Below are 25,408 nucleotides of genomic sequence, written 5' to 3'. Positions count from 1 at the left end.
AGCTGTCTTAATTAGCCACTAGTTATTTGGTTTGGCTGGATAATAAAGCCCTTGCTATGGCAAAAAGCATCATTGTGAAACACCTTCCTGAAACAATTTGTGATGTAGCTCCAGTTCCACTGCTGAAACCTGTGCTGGCTCCCAAACACATGGAGCACCCCCAGTGAATTAACTGGAACTGATATTATATTATTTATTTATATTAATGTCGGTCTCCCCATCTAGGCTGTAAGCAACGTGTCAGCTAATTCTATTGCATTGTACTCTCCCAGCGCTTTGAGAAGCAGCATGGCTCAGTGGAAAGAGCCTGGGCTTGAGAGTCAGAGGTCATGGGTTTGAATCCCTGCTCTGCCAATTGTCAGCTGTGTGACTGTGAGCAAGTCACTTAACTTCTTGGTGACTCAGTTACCTTATCTGTCAAATGGGAATTAACTGTGAGCCTCAAGTGGGACAACCTGATTACCCTGTATCTACTCCAGCGCTTAGAACAGTGCTCTGCATGTAGTAAGCGCTTAACAAATACCAGCATTATTATTAATAGTACAGTCCTCTGCACACCGTAAGTGCTCAATAAATACCATTGGTTGAATAATTGACCCACCAATCTAGACTGTGAGCCCGTTGTGGGCAGGAATTGTCTCTCTTTATTGCTGTATTGTACTATCCCAAGTGCTTAGTACAGTGCTGTGCACACAGTAAGCACTCAATAAATATGATTGAATTAATTAATTGATTGATTGATATAAAAAGACTTTATGTCCAGTCAGGGAGCTCTCTCAATCAATCAATCAGTGGTATGCATTTAGCACTTTCTATGGGCAGTGTACTGTACTAAACACTTACTGAGGGAATTGAGCTCGCTTTTAGACCATACACTTGCTTAATCTAGACAGTCTGGTTACTTCAGAGACTCAGTGTTTTGGTACAACCAGTTTTTATATCAGGAATAAAGCTGAATTTACTTATTGGTCTTCAACATTTTTATGTTATAATAATAATAATGATGGCATTTGTTAAGTGCTTACTATGTTCCAAACACTATTCTATTCTGGAGTAGATACAAGGTAATCAGGTTGTCCCACATGGGGCTCACAGTCTTAGTCCCCATTTTATAGATGAGGTAACTGAGGCACAGAGAAGTTAAGTGGAATGCCCAAGGTGACACAACAAAGTGGGGGAGTCAGGATTAGAACCCACGACCTCTGACTCCCAAGCCCTTGCTCTTTCCACTAAGCCGTGTTGTTGCCAGTGATCCCCCATAAAGTAACATTCAGAGGAAAGCTTAGTTCTCCTATCCAAGTTCATTAATGTTGCAAGGTTGAAGAGTTAAAAAAGATCATTCTGAAGGCTAACAGGAAGCAGTTTAGATAAAGTTGTCATATTTAAACTGGAAATATCAGGAAGCAGATTTTACGGTGGATAAAGTAAGAATGAGCCCATCCATTGGGGAATTTAGTGATGGTGGGGCTATGAAGAGAACGCTCATCAGATCAGAGGAAGATTGGCTTTGGAGCTTGTTCTGCTTTATGAATAATAATGAGCTACTTCCAGTATATAGAGAAAATATAGATTATTCCCAAAGTACAAAATTATCTCATGCTTCAATTTACATTTGTCTCTCTAAGCATATTTTCTGGGAACACTTTATGTAGCGAGAAAGAGAGCTGCTATGCTGCTGTGCAGTGCTTTACTGGACCATAATTGCTATTAACTAGAACTTAGCCAACTGGGTTGGAAAAAGTCAAAACTGCCCTGGACAGGATGAAAATTAAACTGAACTAAACTTGAACTGTAATCATCTTGACATTCAATGCCATCCAGATGGCAACTTTTAATTAATTTTTTACATGGAGCATTTCCATTGGGAACTGAAATATTTGCCCAGAAGCCTGCTGAATTTAGCTGTGCTTCAGGTTTGAAGATGATGCTGCTGATAGCAAACATAGGTCATGTCAATTGTTGAATAGGCCAATATGCCACCAACAGTTCCTTCCATGAAGTGACTCTGCAGGTATGGGTTATTATGCTCTGAGTCTCTGCCTCCTACAGGTAAAGTTCACCTCCATCCCACCTTCTGCAGAGCATGACGTCACCTCTGCCTCCACCATATCCTCTCTGCCCTAGCAATTTAAGGGGTATTTTTAGCCCAGAATAGCGGTCAGGTCAGGAGCCGGAGCAGGAGGAGGGAGCGAAACTGTCGAGATAGCTGTGGTGGATGCCCCATGTCTGCTGAAGTGAGTCTACCTGGTGCCTGTAAGAGGCAGCATGGCATAGTGGATACAGCATGGGCTGGGAGGTCAGAACGTCATGGGGTCTCATTTTGGCTCTGCCACTTATCTGCTGTGTGACACTGGGCAAGTCACTTCACTTGTCTGTGCCTCAGTTACCTCATCTGTAAAATGGGGATTTAGACTGTGAGCCCAACAAGGGACAGGGACTGTGTTCACCCCAATTTGCTTGTATCTACCCCATTGCTTAGAACAGTGCCTGACACATAGTAAGCACTTAACAAATACCATTACTATTATTATTATGAGGGGGTTTAGGGACAAGCACTCTTGTTCCATTAGGTAAGCAACACTGTACACAGGTGATGATTGTTCAATGCTCTGCTGTAGCCTTTGTCATTTACAGTGCTTGGGGCTGTTTTCAATTCTTCCTCTTAGTATCAAGATGTTGCCTAATCTCTGTGTGCCAGTGGAAACAGATGGACCTTCAGGTCAACATTTAGGCTATTAAGCAGTCTTCCCACTAATAGGAGGCAGCTGAAAGGAGTATATAAAAAGGAATGGTAGGAGTGGGGTCTGGGAGTTAATCTGAGCGAAGAAGAAGAGAATGAAGAGGCTGCTTCCAGGTGAATTCAAATTGTAAGTTTATTATTATTTTCTTTTTTTGCTCATAAACTTTTCTACTTATAGGATGGTTGGTCCCAAAGCCAGATTCCCACCCCCAAAAGGGAGACTTATGTTAGCAGACTGCCCTGAAAGAGTATAAATTTCTCTAGAGCAGGGGGTCATGTCTACCAACTCTATTGTACTGTACTCTCCCAAGTGCTTAATACAGTACTCTGTACACAGTGAGTACTCAATACGTGTTGTTGATTGATTAGAAAGGAGGTTTAGTCATGTAAAGGTCACCTGGACAGAGGGGCATTTGTCATACAAGATCACTCTTTTTGAGAAGAGATCATATATTCCCACTTCAGCAGTGGCTCCAAGATGAACAGATTTTGGGGAATTCCAAGAAGAGGGTGGGTGGGGGGAGGCTGGAGCTGGTAAAGCAGAAAAGAGTGGAAGAAAACTGCTTGGGGAAAGAAAAAAACAAAGACTAAGCTGTGTGGCCTAGTGGAAATTATGGACCTGGCAGTCAGAGGACCTGGCTTTGAATGTTGGCTCCGCCGCTTGTCTGTTGAGTGACCCTGGGCAAATCACTTAACTTTTCTGTGCCTGTTACTGCATGGATGAATTGGGATTAAGATGTGACTCCCTTGTGGGAGAGGGACTGGGTCCAACCTGATTATATTGTATCTAGGGCATTGCTGGGCACATAGTAAGTACTTAACACAGGTCATTTAAGAAAAGGTGTGTGGGGGGGAGGGGTAGAAGGACAGAAGTGAGTGTTGGATGAACAAAGAAGACAACAGGGAATTGAGGGGGAGGATGATAAATCTGTAGATAGACCTACACTTTGTCCTGCACCTGACTCTCTCCTGTCAGCCAGTGTTTGCTGCTACCCCCTATGTCCTTTCAACACTGTTCTCCAGGTCATACTCTGGGTAGGATGGTTGCCTAAGACCTAGTGTTTCCTGCTGACAGGGCTTAGGAGTAGATGGCCATAAGGAGCCTTGCTGGTGAGTTTTGGGCAGTGGCAATAGGTTGTAGTGGTAGCCAGAGGCCAGCATCAATTGACACAGTGCCCCGGTTGCTTGCCAACACGCAAGTTGGCCCTTCTAGGTCAATGAGAGGAGTTCTTGGTACAAGCTGATGACTGTTTTTTTTTTTTCCCCCCTGGTTCTGACAAAAATTCAGCCAGAAAGAATAATTCAACCACAGTGACAGTGGAGGCAGCAGCAGTGACTGCTGATAGGTTCTCTCTAGCTAACCTGGCTAGAACTGGGACTCTTGATGGGACTACTTGAGGAGGACATCAGGTTCTGTCTTATTAAACCTGCCTGCTGCAGTTCCACTGGCCAGTTGCCTCAGATGTTATGTGGCTAGGGATACCCCTCTCTGACTTGTGCTTCTTATGCCATTGTTCAGCTGCCTCACTGTCTTCCACATCCCTCCTTTTGCCTAGTGAGGCAAGATATCTAGCTTGTGCCTGCCCTGTGACATTGGTATAGGAGACCCAGCCTTTCTTGATTGCCACCTCCCAGGCCTCATGGGAATATCTCTGAAAAACCAGAATAAAAAAAACACTGGATCTTTCCTCTTATGAAACTGCCCTGCCTGCCTGATGTTGACTAGAAAAAACAGAAGCAATAATAGGCTGTGATTAAAGAAAAAAATGGAATCTTGTTGCCTATTTCATGTACTAATCCAAAAAGGTCTTGGACCTCTCTAAAACAAATGTCACCATCAGTGCTACTTGGCATGAGCACTTTCAGGGTTACCAAGTAAATCAGTCAATTGTGTTTCTCGAGTGTGTGCAGAGCACTGTATTAAACACTTGGGAGAGTACAATATAGCAGAGTTGGTAGACACATGCAGTGCCTTCCCCCAAGACAAAGGTTGTATCTTGGAGGGCAAGAATATTCTCTCCCACAGGACTGTCATTCTATCCATTGCTGATAAGGAGTGCTGCCCTGGGAAGATGGATGAGATCATCCTCAGTGTGAAACTGACCAAATGAATTGAAGGATTTGTATTGTACATTATTAGGTCTATGAAGAAGTTCTCAGTCCTATATGTGTATCTTTTCACAAAATTGGAATGGAGAAACTTGTTGTGCTGTGCCCTTGTAGCCTTGAGTGTGAGATGAGGTTTCTGCATATTGCTTTCAGCAAAGATATCAAGATGTATTTCCTTGAGAAATCCTGTCACTATTTCCTTTAAGAAGAATAATAAAGTTTTGATGATTCTTCTCATGTGCTGAGTATGCTGAAGGAATGATAGTGTGTTGGGATATAAATTAATGAAATGACTTGAAATTTTGTCAGGATTAAGGATTATGCAGAATTGTGAAATCTTCTACATAAAAAAAGGATTTGGACTAGATTCAGCTTTGAAGAGGAATCTTTGTAACATTGCTAAAACCCACCCTTTCCCTCAATCCAAACTGATACTACACTGATCCAAACCTTTATCAAATTCTGCCTTGGGTACGGCATCACCTCCTTGCTGACCTCCCTGCCTCCGGTCTCCCCTTCTCCAGGCAATAAGTTGACTCCTTCCTGGACCCTTTTTCTTTTTTCCCCCACACTTCCCCACTCCTTAATCTTCAGTGACTGCACATCCACTTCCACATAATTATCATTATTACTATTATGATATTTGTAAGGAACTTACTATGTGCCAAAGATTATACTAACAAACTGGGGTAGATATAATCAGGTCCCATAAAACAAAAACTCCTTACCATTGGCTTTGAGACTCAATCAGCTCATTTAAATCAGCTTTAAATCAGCCATTTGACCCAAGACCAAATATGTAAATTACAGACCATGCTTTTGCTGCCCAACTATGCACTTGCCTCTTGTTTACAATGTTCCCTGCCCTGCCATCCTTTTATAAACTCAGCAATGTAATTTCTGGGTTTAGAGTAATAAATCAACCAAGAACTTTGAGAGTGTGACTTGCAAGACTACTACCTGATCCTATTTCTTCTGCACTCTGTGATTGATTGGGTTCATGTGGCATTTACCCTCTGTCTAGCAGCTCTGAAGGCCTGCTTCCACTTCCCCCAGGCTGCATGATGATGTTGCTCAGTGAAAATTCTCTCAGATTTCGAATGCTGCCAAACAATGTTCTTTGTGGCTAGGAGGTGACTTAGTGGAAGGGACATTCCTCTTCTACTAATGACTCTGCTACCAACTTCCTATAATGTCAAGTCATGTGATTTGCAGAACTTTAGCTTCCTCTCCTGTAAACAAGTGTCATACTGTTCTGACAAGCTGTTGAGTCTGTTATTTAGAATACCCAACCAAAAGACACTATTTCCTACTTCATTTATTATTTTCCAGAGAACTGTGACCAACTCATTTTCTCCATCTCCACTAAGACTAGCACAACAACAATAAAAAAGAATGGGTAGTCGAATATTAGAAATAGCTGTCTAGGTTGTGAAATCTCATTTTCCAGTGGTCTTTGAAAATAGGTGGATTCTCATCTGTCCAAGTTGGTTTCCCAAAGGATTCAGTAGAATTAACTGCATGTGAAGCAGAGTGGCCTAGTAGAAAGATCGTGGGCTTAGGAGGCAGGAGATCTGGGTTCTTAACCTGGCTCCACCATTTGCTCAAAGTCACACAGCAGACAAGTCACAACTTCACTTTCCCTGTTTCCTCATCTGTAAAATGAGGATTAAATACCCATTCTCGCTTCCCTTCAGACTGTGAGCTGCATATGGGACAGGGACAAGGTGCTTATTTTGGATCAGCCCTAGCATGCAGTACAGTACTTTGCACATAGTGCTTTAATTACCACAATTAACTTAAATGACTGCAAGTAGAACACTACAAGCACTAGAGGTAATAATTATAGCATTTGTTAAGCACTTACTATGTGCCAAACACTGTTCTAAGAGGTAGACAGTGGTCCTCAAAGTCTCAAAGGCCCATGAGCCACTATCAAAAGGGAGGGGTGGGGGGAAGAATTGTTAGACCTCAACTCCTGCTGTTTTCTTGTGCAGGTAATTTTAAAAATAGAATGGAGTGGCAGCTAGCCCATTCTTATAAGAGTGTGGGACATATCTTGGAGGGCCAAGAGCCGAAGGGGATACACCTTTCTGGAAATGAAAAACTCTATTGGGAGCAGTGGTTAAGGGGTAGCCATAGACCACCTAGAGGTCCCTCACAGCCCACCAACCGGACACCAACTATACTCTCTGACAAACACTAGGCTGAATGGCCTCATAAGTGTTTTGTGTTTGTTCTAGGAGTCCATGATGTAAAATTAGTACCCCTTTAAATTATCATATCTACTGGTTTTACTATCCTGCCAGGAATGGCTGTGTCTCAGTGAAACTTCTAGTGGAAAATTCCTTTTAGGACCCAATTCTAGATAATTTGAAACCAGGTACTTCTAGTCCCAGTAAGAGCCTGTCCCAATAATCCTGAATTTTGCATGTCAATCTGATTGACCGATTTATAGGTCAGTCTGTTTTCAGCTGCCAACTCTTTTTTCCTACTGCCATTCAGAGTACAGACAGGCTGGCAGTGGGCTGAACCAAAGAGTCTCCCATACAGTGACTGTCAGTTGGGGAAATTCAAAGATTAGTTAGGAGGCCTGTTCACACCTATTAAACTAGAACATAAACAAAGACATTTAATGGATCAGACCAATGGTGCATTCAGCCCAGTATTCTGTCTCTCATTATGACAACAAGATGCTTAGAGAAAGTATATTGATTGCCCTTCTTGACAGCTGTTCCTAATGGTTAGAGATCACCATCTAATCCTCCAAACTATTCTCTCCAGTCACTCATCCATGAATTTATTTGAACCACCCTTAAGCATGCTGTTATTTTGGGTCTGTAGAGTTTCCTGAATTTCACACACTTCTCATCGATTAAGTGCCGTGTTTACCCGTGTTTGTTTAGAGGCTACCATCATCAAGTTTACCTCTCTAGCTCATGGAATTGTAAGATTTGGTGAACTACTATTCTGTCTATGCCCTGACCATACCCTTCATGATTTTGTAAAATGCAGTCATGCCTGCAGTCAGCCTTTTTCTCTCCTAATCGGTATCTTAATCTTTTTGGTTTATCCTTAAGCAGTATCTGCTTCATTACCACAATCTTTTGAGTTACCTGTCTCCATACATTCTTTAGTTTCTATTTCATCTTTCTTCACGTGGCAACCAAAGCTAGCCATCAACATAGTATGGTTTGATAGAGTGGCTAAACTACGTGTTTAAATAATAATGATGGTATTTAAGTCTTTACTATGTGTCAAGCACTGTTCTAAGCACTGGGGTAGATGCAAGGTAATCAGGTTGTATACAGTCCCTGTCCCAAATGGGGCTAATATCTAAGTATTTTTTTCTAATGGCCATATCTGCCCCCTCCTCTCCTATCTTTTATTCTTGAAGCTCTCATTGACCCTGCTCTTCTCCCCTGATGCCACAGTAGGTGAACAATAGTGTACTTCGTCTCAGTTGCTGCATCAGTAGTGAGTGCTGGCTAGTTCTTATTCAAAAATAAAGGCAATGTACCATAACTTGCATTAATAAGTCCCCAGTGGCAGAGGCACCACAAAAAAAACTCATTACTTAAAGGAAATTAAATGCATTATGGCTTATGCTGTAATACCCCTCATCCATGTCCAACATTTGATCATTCACATGCCAGTCGGAGTTAAATCCAATTTGCAGTGATCCTGGTAAATGGCAGTTTATCAACATGTATTCAGCCCAGGCTCAGAAGCTGTACAAATCATATTTTTGAAATATTTTAAGAAGCTATATTTGTCTCAAACTTGGAAAGAAGGATGGGCATGGAATTCTTGAAAATAATCGACAACCACACATCTATGCAGCTGGAAGGGTACTGTGAAGATGAAACTGTTTTGGCCTTAATTTTATTAGCTTTAAGCCTTAAAATTTGAGTAGAACAATAACACGGAGAAGGTGGCACCCAACCCCCTTCATTCACTCTCACCTTCCCTGCCTCTTAATCTACCCCATGTCATGTGCCCTGTTACTTGTGTGGTGCCTTTATAGTCAAAAACTATATGGCCCTTTACCAGTCAGTCAGTTGTATTTATCGAGTGCTTACCGTGTGCAGAGCACACGCTTGGGAGAGTACAGAAAACACACATTCCTTACCATGTACAGGTAAAGGGCATGTACATGTACAGGGCAGCTAAAGCCTCATTTTCCCCTTTTCCCTCTGCTCCTCCACCTCTCCCTTCCCATCCCCACAGCACTGTACCCGTCCGCTCAACTGTATATATTTTCGTTACCCTATTTATTTTGTTAATGAATTGTACATCGCCTTGATTCTATTTAGTTGCCATTGTTTTTACGAGATGTTCTTCCCCTTGACGCTGTTTAGTGCCATTGTTCTTGTCTGTCCGTCTCCCCCGATTAGACTGTAAGCCCGTCAAACGGCAGGGACTGTCTCTATCTGTTGCCGACTTGTTCATCCCAAGCGCTTAGTACAGTGCTCTGCACATAGTAAGCGCTCAATAAATACTATTGAATGAATGAATGAAAGGTAGAAAAGACTAAGCATCAGGATTGGCTGCTTTATTGAATTCTAGCTATTATCAAGTATTTTGGAAGCAATTAAAATAAGAAATGTTTTGCTTAATTGCTTCCAAAGTACTTGATGATAGGATTCAATAATCCAACCTGACTAAAACAGAGCCTAAAAGCAACCTAAGTGGATTTAAAGGGATCGATCTTTAGTCCTGAAACATTACTCTATTGAACGTAACTTCCGTATACTTTTACTTTCATTGGATTTTCATGGGAGATAACTTGAGTGATTTATGGAGAAAGGAGATGGTATTGGGAAACGTGTGTAGGTTCAGTTCTCGGGCCTTATAATTTTTGCGGATTTCATGACTTTTAAAAACTCTGCAAAGCTGAACCATAATATAAATTGTGTTGCCTGAATCTTGCTCTCTCATGCTGTTAAGGATTGATTTTTCTGACTTTTAGAATTCAGTGAATCCTATTCATTCATTCACTCATTCAATAGTATTTATTGAGCGCTTACTATGTGCAGAGCACTGTACTAAGTGCTTGGAATGAACAAGTCGGCAACGGATAGAGACAGTCCCTGCCATTTGATGGGCTTACAGTCTAATCGGGGGAGACAGACAGACAAGAACAATGGCAATAAATAGAGTCAAGGGGAAGAACATCTTGTAAAAACAATGGCAACTAAATAGAATCAAGGCAATGTACATTTCATTAACAAAATAAATAGGGTAATGAAAATATATACAGTTGAGCGGACGAGTACAGTGCTGTGGGGATGGGAAGGGAGAGGTGGAAGAGCAGAGGGAAAAGGGGAAAATGAGGGTTTAGCTGTGGAGAGGTAAAGGGGGGGTGGCAGAGGGAGAAGAGGAGCTCAGTCTGGGAACGCCTCTTGGAGGAGGTGAGTTTTAAGTAGGGTTTTGAAGAGGGAAAGAGAATCAGTTTGGCGGAGGTGAGGAGGGAGGGCGTTCCAGGACCGCGGGAGGACGTGACCCGGGGGTTGACGGCGGGATAGGCGAGACCGAGGGACGGTGAGGAGGTGGGCGGCAGAGGAGCGGAGAGTGCGGGGTGGGCGGTAGAAAGAGAGAAGGGAGGAGAGGTAGGAAGGGGCAAGGTGATGAAGAGCCTTGAAGCCTAGAGTGAGGAGTTTTTGTTTGGAGCGGAGGTTGTTAGGCAACCATTGGAGTTGTTTAAGAAGGGGAGTGACATGCCCAGATCGTTTCTGCAGGAAGATGAGCCGGGCAGCGGAGTGAAGAATAGACTGGAGCGGGGCGAGAGAGGAGGAAGGGAGGTCAGAGAGAAGGCTGACACAGTAGTCTAGCCGGGATATAACGAGAGCCCGTAACAGTAAGGTAGCCGTTTGGGTGGAGAGGAAAGGGCGGATCTTGGCGATATTGTAGAGGTGAAACCGGCAGGTCTTGGTAACGGATAGGATGTGTGGGGTGAACGAGAGAGACGAGTCAAGGATGACACCGAGATTGCGGGCCTGAGAGACGGGAAGGATGGTCGTGCCATCCATGGTGATAGGGAAGTCTGGGAGAGGACCGGGTTTGGGAGGGAAGATGAGGAGCTCAGTCTTGCTCATGTTGAGTTTTAGGTGGCGGGCCGACATCCAGGTGGAGACGTCCTGGAGGCAGGAGGAGATGCGAGCCTGAAGGGAGGGGGAGAGGAAAGGGGCGGAGATGTAGATCTGCATGTCATCTGCGTAGAGATGGTAGTCGAAGTCGTGAGAGCGAATGAGTTCACCGAGGGAGTGAGTGTAAATGGAGAACAGAAGAGGGCCAAGAACTGACCCTTGAGGAACTCCAACAGTTAAAGGATGGGAGGGGGAGGAGGCTCCAGCGAAGGAGACCGAGAATGACCGGCCAGAGAGGTAAGAGGAGAACCAGGAGAGGACAGAGTCCGTGAAGCCAAGGTGAGATAAGGTATGGAGGAGGAGGGGATGGTCGACAGTGTCAAAGGCAGCAGAGAGGTCAAGGAGGATTAGAATGGAGTAGGAGCCATTGGATTTGACAAGAAGGAGGTCATGGGTGACCTTAGAGAGAGCAGTCTCGGTAGAGTGGAGAGGACGGAAGCCAGATTGGAGGGGGTCTAGGAGAGAATGGGAGTTAAGGAATTCTAAGCATCGATTGTAGACGACTCGTTCTAGGATTTTGGAAAGGAAGGGTAGTAGGGAGATAGGGCGATAACTGGAGGGGGAAGTGGGGTCGAGAGCGGGTTTTTTTAGGATGGGGGAGACGTGGGCATGTTTGAAGGCAGAGGGGAAGGAGCCCTTGGAGATTGAGTGGTTAAAAATAGAAGTTAAGGAAGGTAGGAGGGCAGGGGCGATGGTTTTAAGACTTATGGAGCTCCTTCAAGGTTCCCAAAAAAGCGAGCATGGAGCAGGAAAAGAGCATGTCACAGTGAGTCGGAAGTTCTGGGTTCGAGTTCCAGCTCTGCCACCGACTTTCGGCAAATACCTTTAATCTCTTTGGGCTTCATCTTCTTCATCTGTAAAACAGGGATAGATTGTAGAAGAGGGATTCTGTAACCCAGTACCAATCACCTCAGCATTTGACACAGAGTAAATGCTTAATAAATGACTATAAATGTTCATTACAACAGTGTATGAGCTGCTATTTGCTACCCACACTTATAGTAGCGAGATTTTATTATGGATCTGAAACACCATTTTATAGCTGGCACATCTCCTTCCATCAAAGGGACGGTGTCTGAGGTCCCTTTCAAACCAACCACTTTGTGGCTGTTTTTGTTTTTTGTTTTTTTTTTACATTACTATATCACGATTCGCAAACGTACTGCCTGCGCTTTCAAAGGGAGAGTGGGCGGCGGGGGGAAAGCGTGTTCCGCCAAGACTCAAGATGGCGAACGAGTTCCGTAGCTCGACGTGGGGCGGGGACGCAGATGGAGAGGGAGGAGGCCTAGCGCCCAGTACGCGGCTCGGGTGGAACGAGTGTCAATAAAGTTCATTGACGAAATTTGTAGGAGGGAGGAAAAAAAAAAAACCACCAAAACCATCCAAGTAAACAGCGTGTTGGGCGGCGGGGTTGGTTTCGAGGGTGCGGGCAGGAGGAGGGAGCGTGGGAGGAGGGGACGGAGAGGGAGGGGCCGCTGCCGGCACCGCCGGGAGGCCGCCAACAACGGGGCCACCGGGGCCGCCGGGAGGCCGCCAACGCCGAGACCGCCGGGAGGCGGGCTGGAAGCCGCACGCGGAGGGTGAGTGTCGCTTTCCGACGGTGGTGGGGGGGTGGAGGGATGGAAGGGGGGCAGGGGCCTTAGAATGGGCTCCTCCGCCTATAGGAATTCCCACGCCTTCGCCAGCAGGATCTGGATTTAAAATCTTTTTTTTTTTTGCGGGGGGTGAGGGGAACCCTTCCCTTCCCCAAATGGGGAGGAATCGCCAAACTAGCGCTCTCCCCCCCCAAAAGCCCTCCTGAGAGCTCACCTCCTCCAGGAGGCCTTCCCAGACTGAACCCCCCCTTTCCCCTCTGCTCCTCCTCCCCCCTCCATCGCCCCGACTTCCTCCCTCTACTCTACCCCCCCCCGCCCCACGGCACTGGCCTATAGTTGTACATATTTATTATTCTACTTATTAATGATGTGTAAATATCACAGTGTAGATAACTGTTTTGATGGTATCGATGCCTGTCTACTTGTTTGATTGTCTGTCTCCCCCTTCTAGACCGTCAGCCCGTTGTTGGGTAGGGATTGTCTCTGTTGTTGAATTGTACTTTCCGAGCGCTCGGTACAGTGCCCTGCACCCAGTAAGTGCTCAATCAATACGATTGAATGAATGAATTTGCCCTGATCTCCAGCTTACCTTCGGAGTGGCTGGCGGCGGCGCGTGGGAGAGATCGGGCAGGAGGAGGTGGGTGGGCCGGGAGACTTGCTTTTCTTTCTAGTTTCCCCCCGCAATTTACTCATCGATCTCGTATTTATTCCCGTTCCTACCGAATTGGGGGTGCAGAGAGCAAGGGACAACCTGATGACCCCAGCGCTTAGAACAGTGCTCTGCACATAGTAAGCACTTAACAAATACCAACATTATTATTATCATTATTATTATATGCCCCAAGCGATTCTGGGGGACTTTTCCTTTGGCATGTTGTGAGTGGAGGTGGCCTAGACAAGCCGGGGTGGTTTTGCAGGATTTGTCGCCTTTCCGCCCGCTTCTCCAGCCCCAGGTGGCTTCAAGGAGAATGTGCCCTCCTGTCGCGCGACAGGCTCCCATCGCGACTGCGATCTCTTACAGGGAAGAGTTGAACGATGAGGCCCCTGCTTACTGCAGATGGGCAGGACCTGGGTGGTGGGGGCGGAAGCGTCTTTGAACTCATCTTGCCGGTATGTGCCCAATGTGTAGTGATGATGGTGTTTAAGTGCTTATTACGTGGCAAGCACTGGGCTGATCGCTGGGGTGGATGCATATTAATCGGGTAGGACGCAGTCCCTGGCCCACGTGGGGCACCCAATCTAAGGGGGAGAACAGGGATTTAGCCCCCCATTTTACAGATGGGGAAACTGAGGCACAGCAGGCAAGGACTAGAGCTGAATTGAGAACCCTTGTCTCCTGACTCCTAGGCTCCTACTCTTTCCACTAGGCCATGCGGTTTGGGGATTTTGCAGAGCGAGTTGATGTGTTGGATCTGTGCAGTCCTATTTAGGATTACTATTGCTTCCCCTTCCCGAGAAAGGGATCGGAATAGTGCTTTAAATTTCCTGCATCCAGCAAGCGAGGCTCACCAGATTTAACTCATCCAGTGATGCCCAGACAAATGGAAAATTACCTTTCAAGAAGAAAATAATAATGGTATTATGGAGCATCCAGTTGTGATGAGACAGTGATTGTGGAAACCGGAGCGACCTTGGACACAGTCGTCCACAACCAAGTGCACATGAAGTGGCCAAGCTGTGCTTTATTGAGAGGAATCAGATTTCTTGATGTACGCCTCAAGAAGAAAGGGGTCATTTTCCTCTTTCTGGAGAAATGTCCGCTATAGACTTCGCAATCAGTTTCTCAAGGCTCCTAAACATGTTGAAACATATTAGTGGTTTCTAAGCCTTACCCTTCAAAGAAAAGCATGATGCATTTCCCCATCAAAAGTAGCTAACCCTCCCTTAGTCCCCTGAGACAGTGAGCTCGAGGAGACAGTCTAGATACCTGAAAAACCTATCTCAATATGTAACAGGCTTATTTTTAAGGGGGGTCGGAGGGTGTGTTCATTGCATATATGGGAATGCTGGCATATAGAGAAAATTAATAGGTTAGGAAAGATGAACTGTAATGATCTTTAGCTCCGCTTTCTTGAAAAACTTATTAACCTCCTCTTAGTAATTGTAGCAGCACTTATTGAGCACCCACTTAGTGCAATGAACACTGTACTGGGCCCTTCAGAACAGCGGAATAACAAGTTCCCCGCCCACAGGGAGCTTAAACTCTGAGGGGGAGACAAAATATTTGCACCTGGTGTGGTCAAAATTAAATAGAGCAGACATATATACATGGGTCTTAGGGCATAAATAAATTCCTAAGTGAGAGTTGGCTGAGGGTGTAATGTGCAGGGAAGGTCTGCTTTTTGTGGTATTGTACTAAGCGCTTGAGAGAGTACAGTGCTCTGCACACAGTAAGTGTTCAATAAATATGATTGATTCATGTGGCCCAGAGCACCGAGATACTAGTGGGGAAAGTTTGTTGGAGGGGTTTGAATGTGAATAGTAATAATAATGATATATGTTAAGCACTTACTATGTGCAAAGCACTGTTCTAAGCGCTGGGGTAGATACAAGGTGATCAGGTTGTCCCATGTGAGGCTCACAGTCTAAATGCCCATTTTACCATTGAGGTAACTGAGGCACAGAGAAGTAAAGTGACTTGCCAAAAGTCACCCAGCTGACAAGCGGAGCCGGAAGTAGAACCCATGACCTCTGACTCCTCAGCCCGTGCTCGTTTCACTGAGCCACGTTGCTTCTCTAAGTGAAGAGAGCTGCGGACTGAGAGACACCCCATGGGTGCACCCACAATCCCCACAGTCCCCAAAAGTGCTATATCGTAATTTTTTTATGATATTTGTGCTAAGTGCCAGGCACTGTACTAAGTGCTGCGGTAGATACAAGAAGCAACATGGCCTAGTGGATAGAGCATGGGCGTGGGAGTCGGAAAGACCTGGGTTCTAACCCTGTCTCCTTCATGTGTCTGCTTTGTGATGTTGGCCAAGTCATTTAATTCTCTGTGCCTGTTACCCCATCTTTAAAAAGGGGAACAAGAATGTGAGCCCCATGTGGGACTTGAACTGTGTCCAAGCTGATGATCTTGTATCTACCCCAGCACTTAGTATAGTGTCTGGCACATAGTAAGTGCTTAACAAATACCATTAAAAAGTAAATAAAAAGCTAATCAGGTTGGACACAGTCCATTACATCCCACATAGGGCTCACCGTCTTAATCCCCATTTTACAGATGAGGGAACTGAGGCATAGAGAAGCTAAGTGACTTACCCAAAGGGTGGGAGCCCATATTAGAACCCAGGTCCTTCTGACTCCCAGATCCATGCTCTTTCCACTAGGCCATGCTGCTTTATTGGCTCCATCACTTTGAAGTTACTTATAGACAAACTAGCTATCAACCAATATCTTCCACTGTGATGGATGACACCACCATCCTCCCACTCACATTCTTCTCTGCTTTTTGATTGGCTTTTATGATTTTGTTTCTGGCAGGACTTAAATGGTAAGCATTTTAATAGGAACCTCACCCTCCCCTTTCCTCCTAATTATAGTGTGTATGTCTGTTAATGAATGTAATTAGTGGTTTATTCATAGTAAGCATTTCATGAATGGACAACATGTTTTCCTTTCATTTGTTCAGGTTTTGCTGGAGGAAAGGACCATTTAACTTCATAAAATATGCTTTTTGAGAATAGTTTTTTGTTAAAAATTGTTAGATATTGGGGTATTCTAATATATGATTTTCTGTTCATTCGCTTACCAAAAAAGATGGGGGGAAAAAAATTTTCAGACTTCCATTTAATTGCCACATATAGGGGCCAGTGCATATTTCAGGACATTGGCCAAGTGCAAATCTTTCTGTTTTGAGTCACATTGAAATTGGTCAATGTATGCTTTTCATTACATCATGCTCTGATGTCAGTTTAAATCTTGTGTGTGGGGATTTTTTAGTCACATGGATTCATATGCAATTTCCTGTCAAAGCTTGAGTGGTGTAAACTCGTTATGGGCAGGGAACGAGTCTGCTAATTCTGATGCATTGTACCCTCCCAAGTGCTTAGTACAGTGCCCTGCACATAGCTCTCAGTAAATATGAGTAAGTGTATCATTTGTCATTGATGTTTTACTGATTTAAGTTGACTCTTTCTGATTTCTAAAGATTGAAGGAAAGTTAACCCACACACTCATTTGCATTAAAGCATCACTTTTATCACTGAAAATAAACAACTTCTCTAATGACATTATTGAACCAAAAATGTGTATTTTAAAAGGATATTCTCAAACTCTTGTTGGGGGACTTAATAGGAAGTACAAAATCTCTTAAATATAAATATTGTTATACTAAAAGTCTCAACCAGTGTGGGCTGGAATCTTGACTGTGGGAGGATAAGTCCCAGAGTTGCTTAGTTTTAACTCAGGATCCTCCAAGAGGTAAATCATTCTGGAATGGCAGGTTGACAGGAGTAGGTGGTATGAATTCTGTTGACCTTGGACAGAGAAGGCCTAATGACCCAGGAGAAGGGGCATTGGAATGGAAATTAGGAACCTAATAATATTTGTGATATTCACTAAGTGCTTTCCAAGTTCTGTACCAAGTGCTGGGGTTGGTACAAACTAGGCCAGTCACAGGTCCTATCCCACATGGGGCACAGTCTAGGAGGGAGAAAGAAGAGGCATTGAATCCCCATTTTACACATGAGGAAACACATGAGAAGTTGTGACTTGCCTCAAGATCACCCAGCGGGCAAGTGATGGAGCTGGGATTAGAAAATACAAGTTCCCTGTGTCCCAGGCCGGTCCCCTTTCCACTAGGCCATACTGCTTCTCCTAGACTCTTTCTAATCCCAGCTGTCACTGATCTGCTGTGTGACCTTGGGCAAATCACTTGACCTCTCTGGGCCTCAATTTTCTCATCCTGTAAAATGGGTATAAAAAATATAAAATAATATTCTTCCTCTGCCTTTTGAACTGTGAGGCCTGTGGTAAAAAGGAATTGATTGGACTGTCTTGTTTCTATTCCAGTGCTTTGCAGAGTGCCTTTTTTTATGGTATTTAATGGCTTACTATGTGCCGGGCACTGTACTGAGTACTGGGGTAGATACAAACTGATCAGGTTGGACATAGTCCATGTCCCACATGGGCTCACGGTCATAATCCATTTTACAGATGAAGTAACTGAGGCACAGAGAAGTTAATTGACTTGCCAAGGTCACACAACAGATAGGTGGTAGAGCTGGGATGAGAACCCATGTCCTTCTGGACTCCCAGACCTGTGCTCTATCCATTAGGCCATGCTGCTTCTAGCCTATAATACTAATACTAATGGTGCTCATTAAGCACTTACTTTGTGTCAAGCACTATGCTAAGCACTGGGGTAGATACAAGTTAATCAGGTTGGACACAGTTCCTGTCCCACATGGGGCTCACAGTCTTTATCCCCATTTTACAGACGAGGTAACTGAGGCCCAGAGAAGTGAAATGAGTTGCCCAAGATCACACAGCAGACAAATGACAGAGGTGGGATTAGAACCAGGCCCTTCTGACTCCCAAACCTGTGCTCTATCCACTTAAGCCACACTGCTTCTCATTAAGCCATGCTGCGTCTGTTTAGATCTACAGAAAGGCAGTTTGGACTGGAATTCCCTTTGTTCATTACTAATTAATGCGCTAAGAATATTTGCAAGAAGACTATTAAAAGTTATTGAGATCTCAGATCTTGCTGCCTTTCCCATGAGATTGTCCTAAGCTCTTTGGGGGCAAGAATAGTGAAAACAAATTTCGTAGTACTCTCCCAAGTGCTTAACACAGTCCTCTGTACTAAAATAGGCACTCAATAAATACCACTGATAGACTGAGCCTACGTCAGAGGTCGGCCTGTAGTCTTGTTATACGCTCAGCTAGGGTGACAGCATATTGTAACTATGAAGAGAAGCAGTGTGGCTCAGTGGAAAGACCAGAGGCTTTGTAGTCAGAGGTTATGAGTTCTAATCCCGGCTCTGCCACTGATCAGCTATCTGACTTTGGGCAAGTCACTTGACTTCTCTATGCCTCAGTTACCTAATCTATAATTAAGACTGAGCCCCATGTGGGACAACCTAATTACTTTGTATCAACCTAATTACCTTGCATCTACCTCAGCACTTAGAACAGTGCTTGACGCATAGTAATCGCTTAACAAATGCCATCATCATCATTATTATTATTATAACTATTAAGGTAAGGAAGCATGGCTTTCCACAGTGTGTTTTTGTTCATTTAAAAGGGATTTATAGGTATTTTCTATGGGGGTAATAATTCAGCAGGGAAAATCCCTGAGATGTGACTTTAAAAATAAAATTAACCCACAGAAAGTTTGCTGTTCTCAGGATGACAAATGTACAGTCCCCCCCCAATTTCCTTTTAGTGAATATTGGAGAGGGGTTGATGGCACATTTACTAGAAAGCCCATCACCCTAGTCCAGACGTTCATCGTATTCTGTCTCGATTATTTTATCAGCCTCCTTGCTGGCCTCTCAGACTCCAGCTGTTCCCTTCTGCAGTCCTTGCTTCCCTCTGCCACCCAGATCATTTTTCTGAGGCATTCTGCACCAGCACGTTTTCCCCGCTCACAAATTGTCAATGTATATCCATTCCTCTTCCACCAAGCAAAACCTGACCAGTTCCTCTGTGCCTTGCTGTTAGATGTCTTCTCCTCCTACACCCCCGCTATTACTCTTCTTTCCTCCCAAACAAACCTCACTGTACCCTGTTATTGACCCACCTGTGTCTTCCTTGCTCCTTCATGGAACTGTCTCCCTACTCAAACTATCAGACCACAGTGCTCCCCATCTCCAAAGATCTCTAGACATCTCATCTTCTCCAAGATGCTTTTATCAGGTCCAGTTCTCCCAGCTATCACTTCAGGGCTGAAGCACTCACAGGCACCCAGAGCACTATTGGACATAGAAGTGGTCTACTATTTCAGCACATATCTGTCTAATCCTTTCCCCTCTACCCCCATTTGAAAATTTTGTGTCCATCTTTCCCCTTACCAATCAGTGATATTGAGCATTTACTCTATTCAGAGCACTCTATTAAATGTTTGGGAAAGTGCAGTCTGGCAGCTGATATAGTCCTTGTCCACAAAGGCACTTATAGCCTACAGTGGGAGACAGATTTTAAAATCAATTACAGAAAGGGGAGATAGTAGAGTATAAGGATACGTACATAAGTGCTATGGGGCTGGGGTGAGTATCAAAGTGCTTTAGATTGTAAGCGCCTTGGAGAGTAATGGTTTTTACCTCTATCATACTCTCCCAAAGACTTAGTATAAAGCTGTGTGCATTGTAAGTGGTTAAATAGTAAACATATTAATCTCCTCTTTGGAGATTTAAAAAAAAAATGAAGCAATGCCAAGCATGATGTAAATGTTGTAGGGGCTTTACTTTCTCTTCCTCTTTCAACATCCTCAGTTGAAAAATAAAAAGCTAATCCCTGTAATTTTCTTTGTCATTCTCTAGGTTACTCCTGGAGCATTTTGATAATGTGACTATTAGAATGCAGTCATGTCTGCCCTCTGTCCACCACCATCTCCTGCTGTTGCCAAGACAGAGATTGCTTTAAATGGATATTCACCATTATTAGCAGCTACTTTTGCATATTGGGATAATATTCTTGGCCCCAGAGTAAGACATATCTGGGCTCCAAAGACTGAACAGCTGCTTCTCAGTGATGGCGAAATCACGTTTCTTGCTAACCACACTCTAAATGGGGAAATCCTTCGGAATGCAGAGAGTGGAGCCATAGATGTGAAATTTTTTGTTTTATCGGAAAAAGGAGTGATTATTGTTTCGTTGATTTTTGATGGAAACTGGAATGGTGACAGGAGTACATATGGATTGTCAATAATACTTCCCCAGGCTGAACTCAGCTTCTACCTCCCCCTGCACAGAGTGTGTGTTGATAGATTAACACACATCATCAGGAAAGGAAGGATCTGGATGCATAAGGTGAGTTGAGTTTTGATACAACCCTTACTGACATTTTACATTTTCCTTCTAAGCGTATGCCCCCACAGCACTCGTAGTCAATGAAAACTGGTACTTCAAGAGAATAAAGAAAGTAAACAAGTGAGTCAACTAATTTTTAAAAAAGTTTTTAAAGCTTTTGTGTATTTATCCCTTCTCTCAGCATTTTTTTCCCCTCAAAGCAGGGAAAGTAATTAGTTGCATCAGTAAATGCTAGAATAAGATTTCTTAAAACCAAAAAGCCTAAAATATCCAAAATGAGTATATATTCCTAATGAGAGGAAAATAATTTTCCAAAATAAAAGTAGAACCTTTTAGAATGTATTAACTGATTTTAGGGGAAGAACTTAGAGACTGTAAAAAAAAAAAAAAAAAAAAAAGCACACATTTAAAAAATTAATGAAAGTGAAGACATAGTTCTTTTAAAAATTATTCAATATCTACATTTGGACATTAAGCTCATTGTGGGCAGGGAGTGTGTCTTATGTTATACTCTCCTAAGAACTTAATACAGTGCTTGAGCACATGGTAAGTGCTTAATAAATACAGTTGATTAGCAAGTTATTTTGACATTTCAAGTGGGCTTATTGATCTTAACATTGCAACTGAATCTGGTGGAAAGCCTGTTTTACTCTGTGCTGTTCAGATTATCCTGAAAAGTACATATAAACTTCTTTAGCTCATATTTCTAAAGTGTCTCATTTATGGTAATAGGAACTGCACAGATCATACAAGGCTAGAGGTGTTATAATGAATCCAAAAGGCATTACTTCACAACCTATATGTACATACACTAAAGTCTCATAGTGGGCATTTACTTTTGTTAGAATTTTATCATTTATTAATTTGATATCTGTATATATGGCCCTACTCAGGATAAAAAAAAAATGCAGACAGGCCTGCTTTTTTGAAGGAAGGTTTCAAGATTTTGTTTAAAATCATTCATTTCTCTCTATTTAGAAATAATACCCGTCCTTTTAGTGGAATTTTGATACTTTTCCTTACTGACCCAGCCGACACATAAAATGAGACCTGCTATTGTTTTAGTGGAAAGAGCACTTTGCTGGGAATCAAGAGACTAGGGTTCTAGTCCTGATTCTGCCGTAACTGGCAACCCGGGGCAAAGACCACATGCGCATCTGGAAATACCCTTCACGTCAAACAGACCACTGCTCACACCTTCTTTAAAGCCTTTCTGAAATCATACCTCCTTCAGGTAGCCTTCCTTGATTAATTTCTAATCTCCCCACTTAATGTTATCCCTTACTGCCATTTCAGCAATTCTGTAAGACTCAAGCCATTGGAGTACTTATGCACTTATCTATTATTTCCTCCTTTCTGATGTATTTCAGTGTCTGCCTTCCCCTGCTAGATTTTTAAGCTCCTTGAGGCAGGGATAACAGATTACTACTAATTCTGTTATGCCCTCTCAAGACCTTACTGTGGTGCTCTGCACACAATAGACACTTTTTTTGGTTTGGGTTTTTTTGTTGATAAACACAGTCTCAAAATAATTTGATAGTGTCCACAAGTGGTTATTTTATGAAAGCAAAGATATGGCATCCCTTTTTGAAAATGCTGATGCAGAATCCCCATGCATTTGGAGCTGAGCTTGGAGAAAATTATCCAATGTTTTTTCTCAAAAGTCCTGTTGTAGAATCTTTAACATTTCAATTGTTAGTCTTCAATAGCTCCATAATTAGAATGTGTGTAAAATTTTCGTAGAGCAATAGAATTGCTAAATTATTAGTAATAATGTTGGTATTTGTTAAGCGCTTACTATGTGCCGAGCACTGTTCTAAGCGCTGGGGTAAACACAGGGGAATCAGGTTGTCCCACGTGGGGCTCACACTTAATCCCCATTTTACAGATGAGGGAACTGAGGCACAGAGAAGTTAAGTGACTTGCCCAAAGTCACACAGCTGACAAGTGGCAGAGCTGGGATTCGAACTCATGAGCCCTGACTCCAAAGCCCATGCTCTTTCCACTGCGCCACGCTGCTTCTCAGTATGACTGTGAAGCCTGGGCAAGTTGATTTAGTTAACAAGGAGCTCTTTCCCTATATTCTGCTTCTTGTAACATGGCCATTATGAGAAGCTTTCCTTTCCCTTTTTTTTGTTTTGTTTTCTCCTCCTCCCCTCAGTGGTATTTAAGCAGGTACTGTGTCAGGCCACTGTACTAAGTGCTGGGGTAGATACAAGATAATTGGGTTGACACAGTCCCTGTCCCACATAGGACTCGATCTTAATTGTCATTTTACAGATGAGGTATCTGAAGCACAGAGAAGTTATGACTTGCCCAAGGTCACGCAACAAAAAAGTGGCAGACTTGAATTAGAACCCATGACCTCTGACTCCCAAGCCCGTGCTTTTTCCACTGAGCTAAAAGAAGCAGCATGGCCTAGTGAAAAAGACATGGGACTAGGAGTCAGAGGACTTGGGTTCTAATCCTGGCTCTTCCACTTGTCAGCTGTGTGACTGTGGGCAAGTCACTTAACTTCTCTGTGCCTGTTACCTCATCTGTAAAATGAGGATTAAGACTGTGAGCCTCATGTGGGACAACCTGATGACCCTGTATCTACCCCAGCGCTTAGAACAGTGCTCTGCACATAGTAACTGCTTAACAAATACCAACATTATTATTCCAGTCTCATAATTTAAAATTTAGTCCAGTTTAGGAGTTATAGAAATGAAAAATTATTGAAGGATTCTGTTGATTTTTAATCTTATTAAAAGTGACTGAATTTGAGTGTTCTTTGAGAAGCAGTGTGTGACTTAGTTGTTAGAGCACAGGCCTGAGAGTCAGAAGGTCCTGGGTTCTAATCCTGACCCTGCCATTTGTTTGCTGTATGACCTTGGGCAAGTGATTTAACTTCACTATTCATCAGTTAACTCACCTGTGAAATGGGGATGAATACTGTGAGCCCCTTGTGGGACATGAATTGTGTCCAATCGGATTAGCTTGTATCAACCCCAGTGCTTAGTACAGTGCCTGGCACATACTAAGTGATTAAAATACTAAGTGCTTATTTTAATTAAAAATAAAATAAAGACTATCTTGTCAAGATAGTGTTTGGTGTTAATTTGCAATATTGTAAATTATTTTGGTAAACTAAAGCTAGTCTGTAGCCCACAAGTTTTTTTGGTGTGTGTTTTATGGTATTAAGCTCTCTCAGGCCTGTGCTCTTTCCACAAGACCATGCTGCTACTCAGTTGTCTTCAATAATACAAAATCTGTCATAGGAATTACTTAGAGAAATGTGTTGCTCTAATGTTTAATTTCATATTTTCATGATCTTCGAGTTGTAAAATTTTTATGCAAATTTAAATAAGACTTAAATAGAAATATTTTTAGCCTTATCTACTTTGTTCCCGAACTGTGCACCAAAATGATTTAAAATGAAGAACTATTTCCCCATACTCAAGTTTTGGGGAAAGATACAGATGAATTCATTGTGAAACTTAATAAAGTTAACTCCTCTACGAGTTAAAGGAGGAAGAGAAAGAGGAGGAGGATGATAATGGAGTTTTCTGTCAGGAACAGTAAATGAGCCTTGGTCCTGAGACTTCAGGATCGAGAACCTGCACAGAGGAATTGATCGTAGGGCTAGTGGTTTGTACAGGCCCACTTGCACCCTTTTGTTGTTGCCAGTCACGTTCCTGCTGAGGCATGGACTGCAACAAGCAAGTAGGCAGGCAGGGGTGCAGCATGTTATAATAGTAATGATGGTTTTTTTAAGCGCTTACTATGTGCCAAGCACTGTTCTGAAATGCATGTTCAGTCTATTCTAACTTTAGGCAGATCCACAACTGGAACTTGAGTCTCTTAATGTTTTCATTTACAAATACTGCAATTATTATAATAAAGTACTTACTACTCATGCCAAGTACTGTACTAGGAACTGGGGAAGATGCAAGATTATCAGGTTGGGTGCAGTCCCTGTCCCAAATAGAGCTCACAAGTCTAAATAGGAGGGATGCTCTTCCCCATTTTATCATCTAAAGAATGCTTTCTACTTCTTTCCACTCCTAAATGGAAAATTTTCCCATTCAACTGGTAACCTATGACAGGGAACAGTGAAAGAAAAAGAGATAACTACGTTCGGTAAATGAATGTATAGTTAACTTCAATCCTTACCTTTTTTTTTTTTTTAATTTACTGCTTCTCCTGTTCAGGAGAGACAAGAAAATGTCCAGAAGATTGTCCTGGAAGGGACAGAGAGAATGGAAGATCAGGTAAGAGTGTCCATAAATGGGTCAGTTACACCATCAAAACTTTTATTGCTGGCCTTCATGAGCAGAAACATTTCATATTACATTTGGAAGGCAGAAATTGTTTTGGCTTGAGTAAGTGACATGACAAGAACAGGAGAAAAAACATTGTGAAGATAAAATGGAGGCTCGGCTGAAAATTTGAAGGGAAAGTATCTCATCCGTTTACCTTCAAAAAAGACTGTGTGACTTAAAGGAAGACGATCAGTTTCATAGTAGTAGCACCAATAGGCTTACACTGGCCAACCTTTTTCCTTGAGGTTTTGAATAATTCAGTATAATAACAAATACCATAAATTCACTGATCTATCAGGTCAAATAATTAACATCTATAAGCTATGTATTATGCAGTATAACAATAACTGTGGTACTTAAGTGCTTACTATGTGCCAAACACTACTAGAAACAAGTGTAGATTCAAGATAATTCAAATGTCTCTGTCCCACATGGGGTTCACAGTGTAAGGGGGAGGGAGAACAGGTATTCAGGCCCCATTTTGCAAGTGAGGAAACTGAGGCACAGAGAGGTTAAGTGTTTTGCCCGAGAT

The 25,408-nt window shown here is 43.0% G+C and overlaps 1 protein-coding gene across 5 annotated transcripts in view; it reads left to right on the top strand.

The window, feature by feature from the left end:
* The first annotated feature begins 2,806 nt into the window (after window positions 1-2,806).
* C9orf72 (C9orf72-SMCR8 complex subunit) overlaps window positions 2,807-25,408 on the top strand; it is a 49,734-nt gene continuing 27,132 nt past the window's right edge. For 2 of the 5 annotated variants that reach the window (XM_029055685.2, XM_029055684.2), the window contains exons 1-3: window positions 12,296-12,578; window positions 20,084-20,572; window positions 24,766-24,825. In XM_029055685.2, the coding sequence (XP_028911518.1) occupies window positions 20,129-20,572; window positions 24,766-24,825 (504 nt within the window). In that variant the 5' untranslated portion in view covers window positions 12,296-12,578; window positions 20,084-20,128. Of the gene's footprint in view, window positions 2,868-12,295; window positions 12,579-20,083; window positions 20,573-24,765; window positions 24,826-25,408 lie in introns of those variants that run through there. The other 3 variants (XM_001505231.3, XR_005659666.1, XM_029055683.2) reach the window with 3 other exon arrangements.

This window comes from Ornithorhynchus anatinus, chromosome X5, assembly GCF_004115215.2.
Source record: "Ornithorhynchus anatinus isolate Pmale09 chromosome X5, mOrnAna1.pri.v4, whole genome shotgun sequence".
NCBI lineage: Eukaryota > Metazoa > Chordata > Mammalia > Monotremata > Ornithorhynchidae > Ornithorhynchus > Ornithorhynchus anatinus.
Note: the sequence above shows the minus strand (reverse complement) of the source record. Positions and strands in the feature narration are given on the sequence as shown.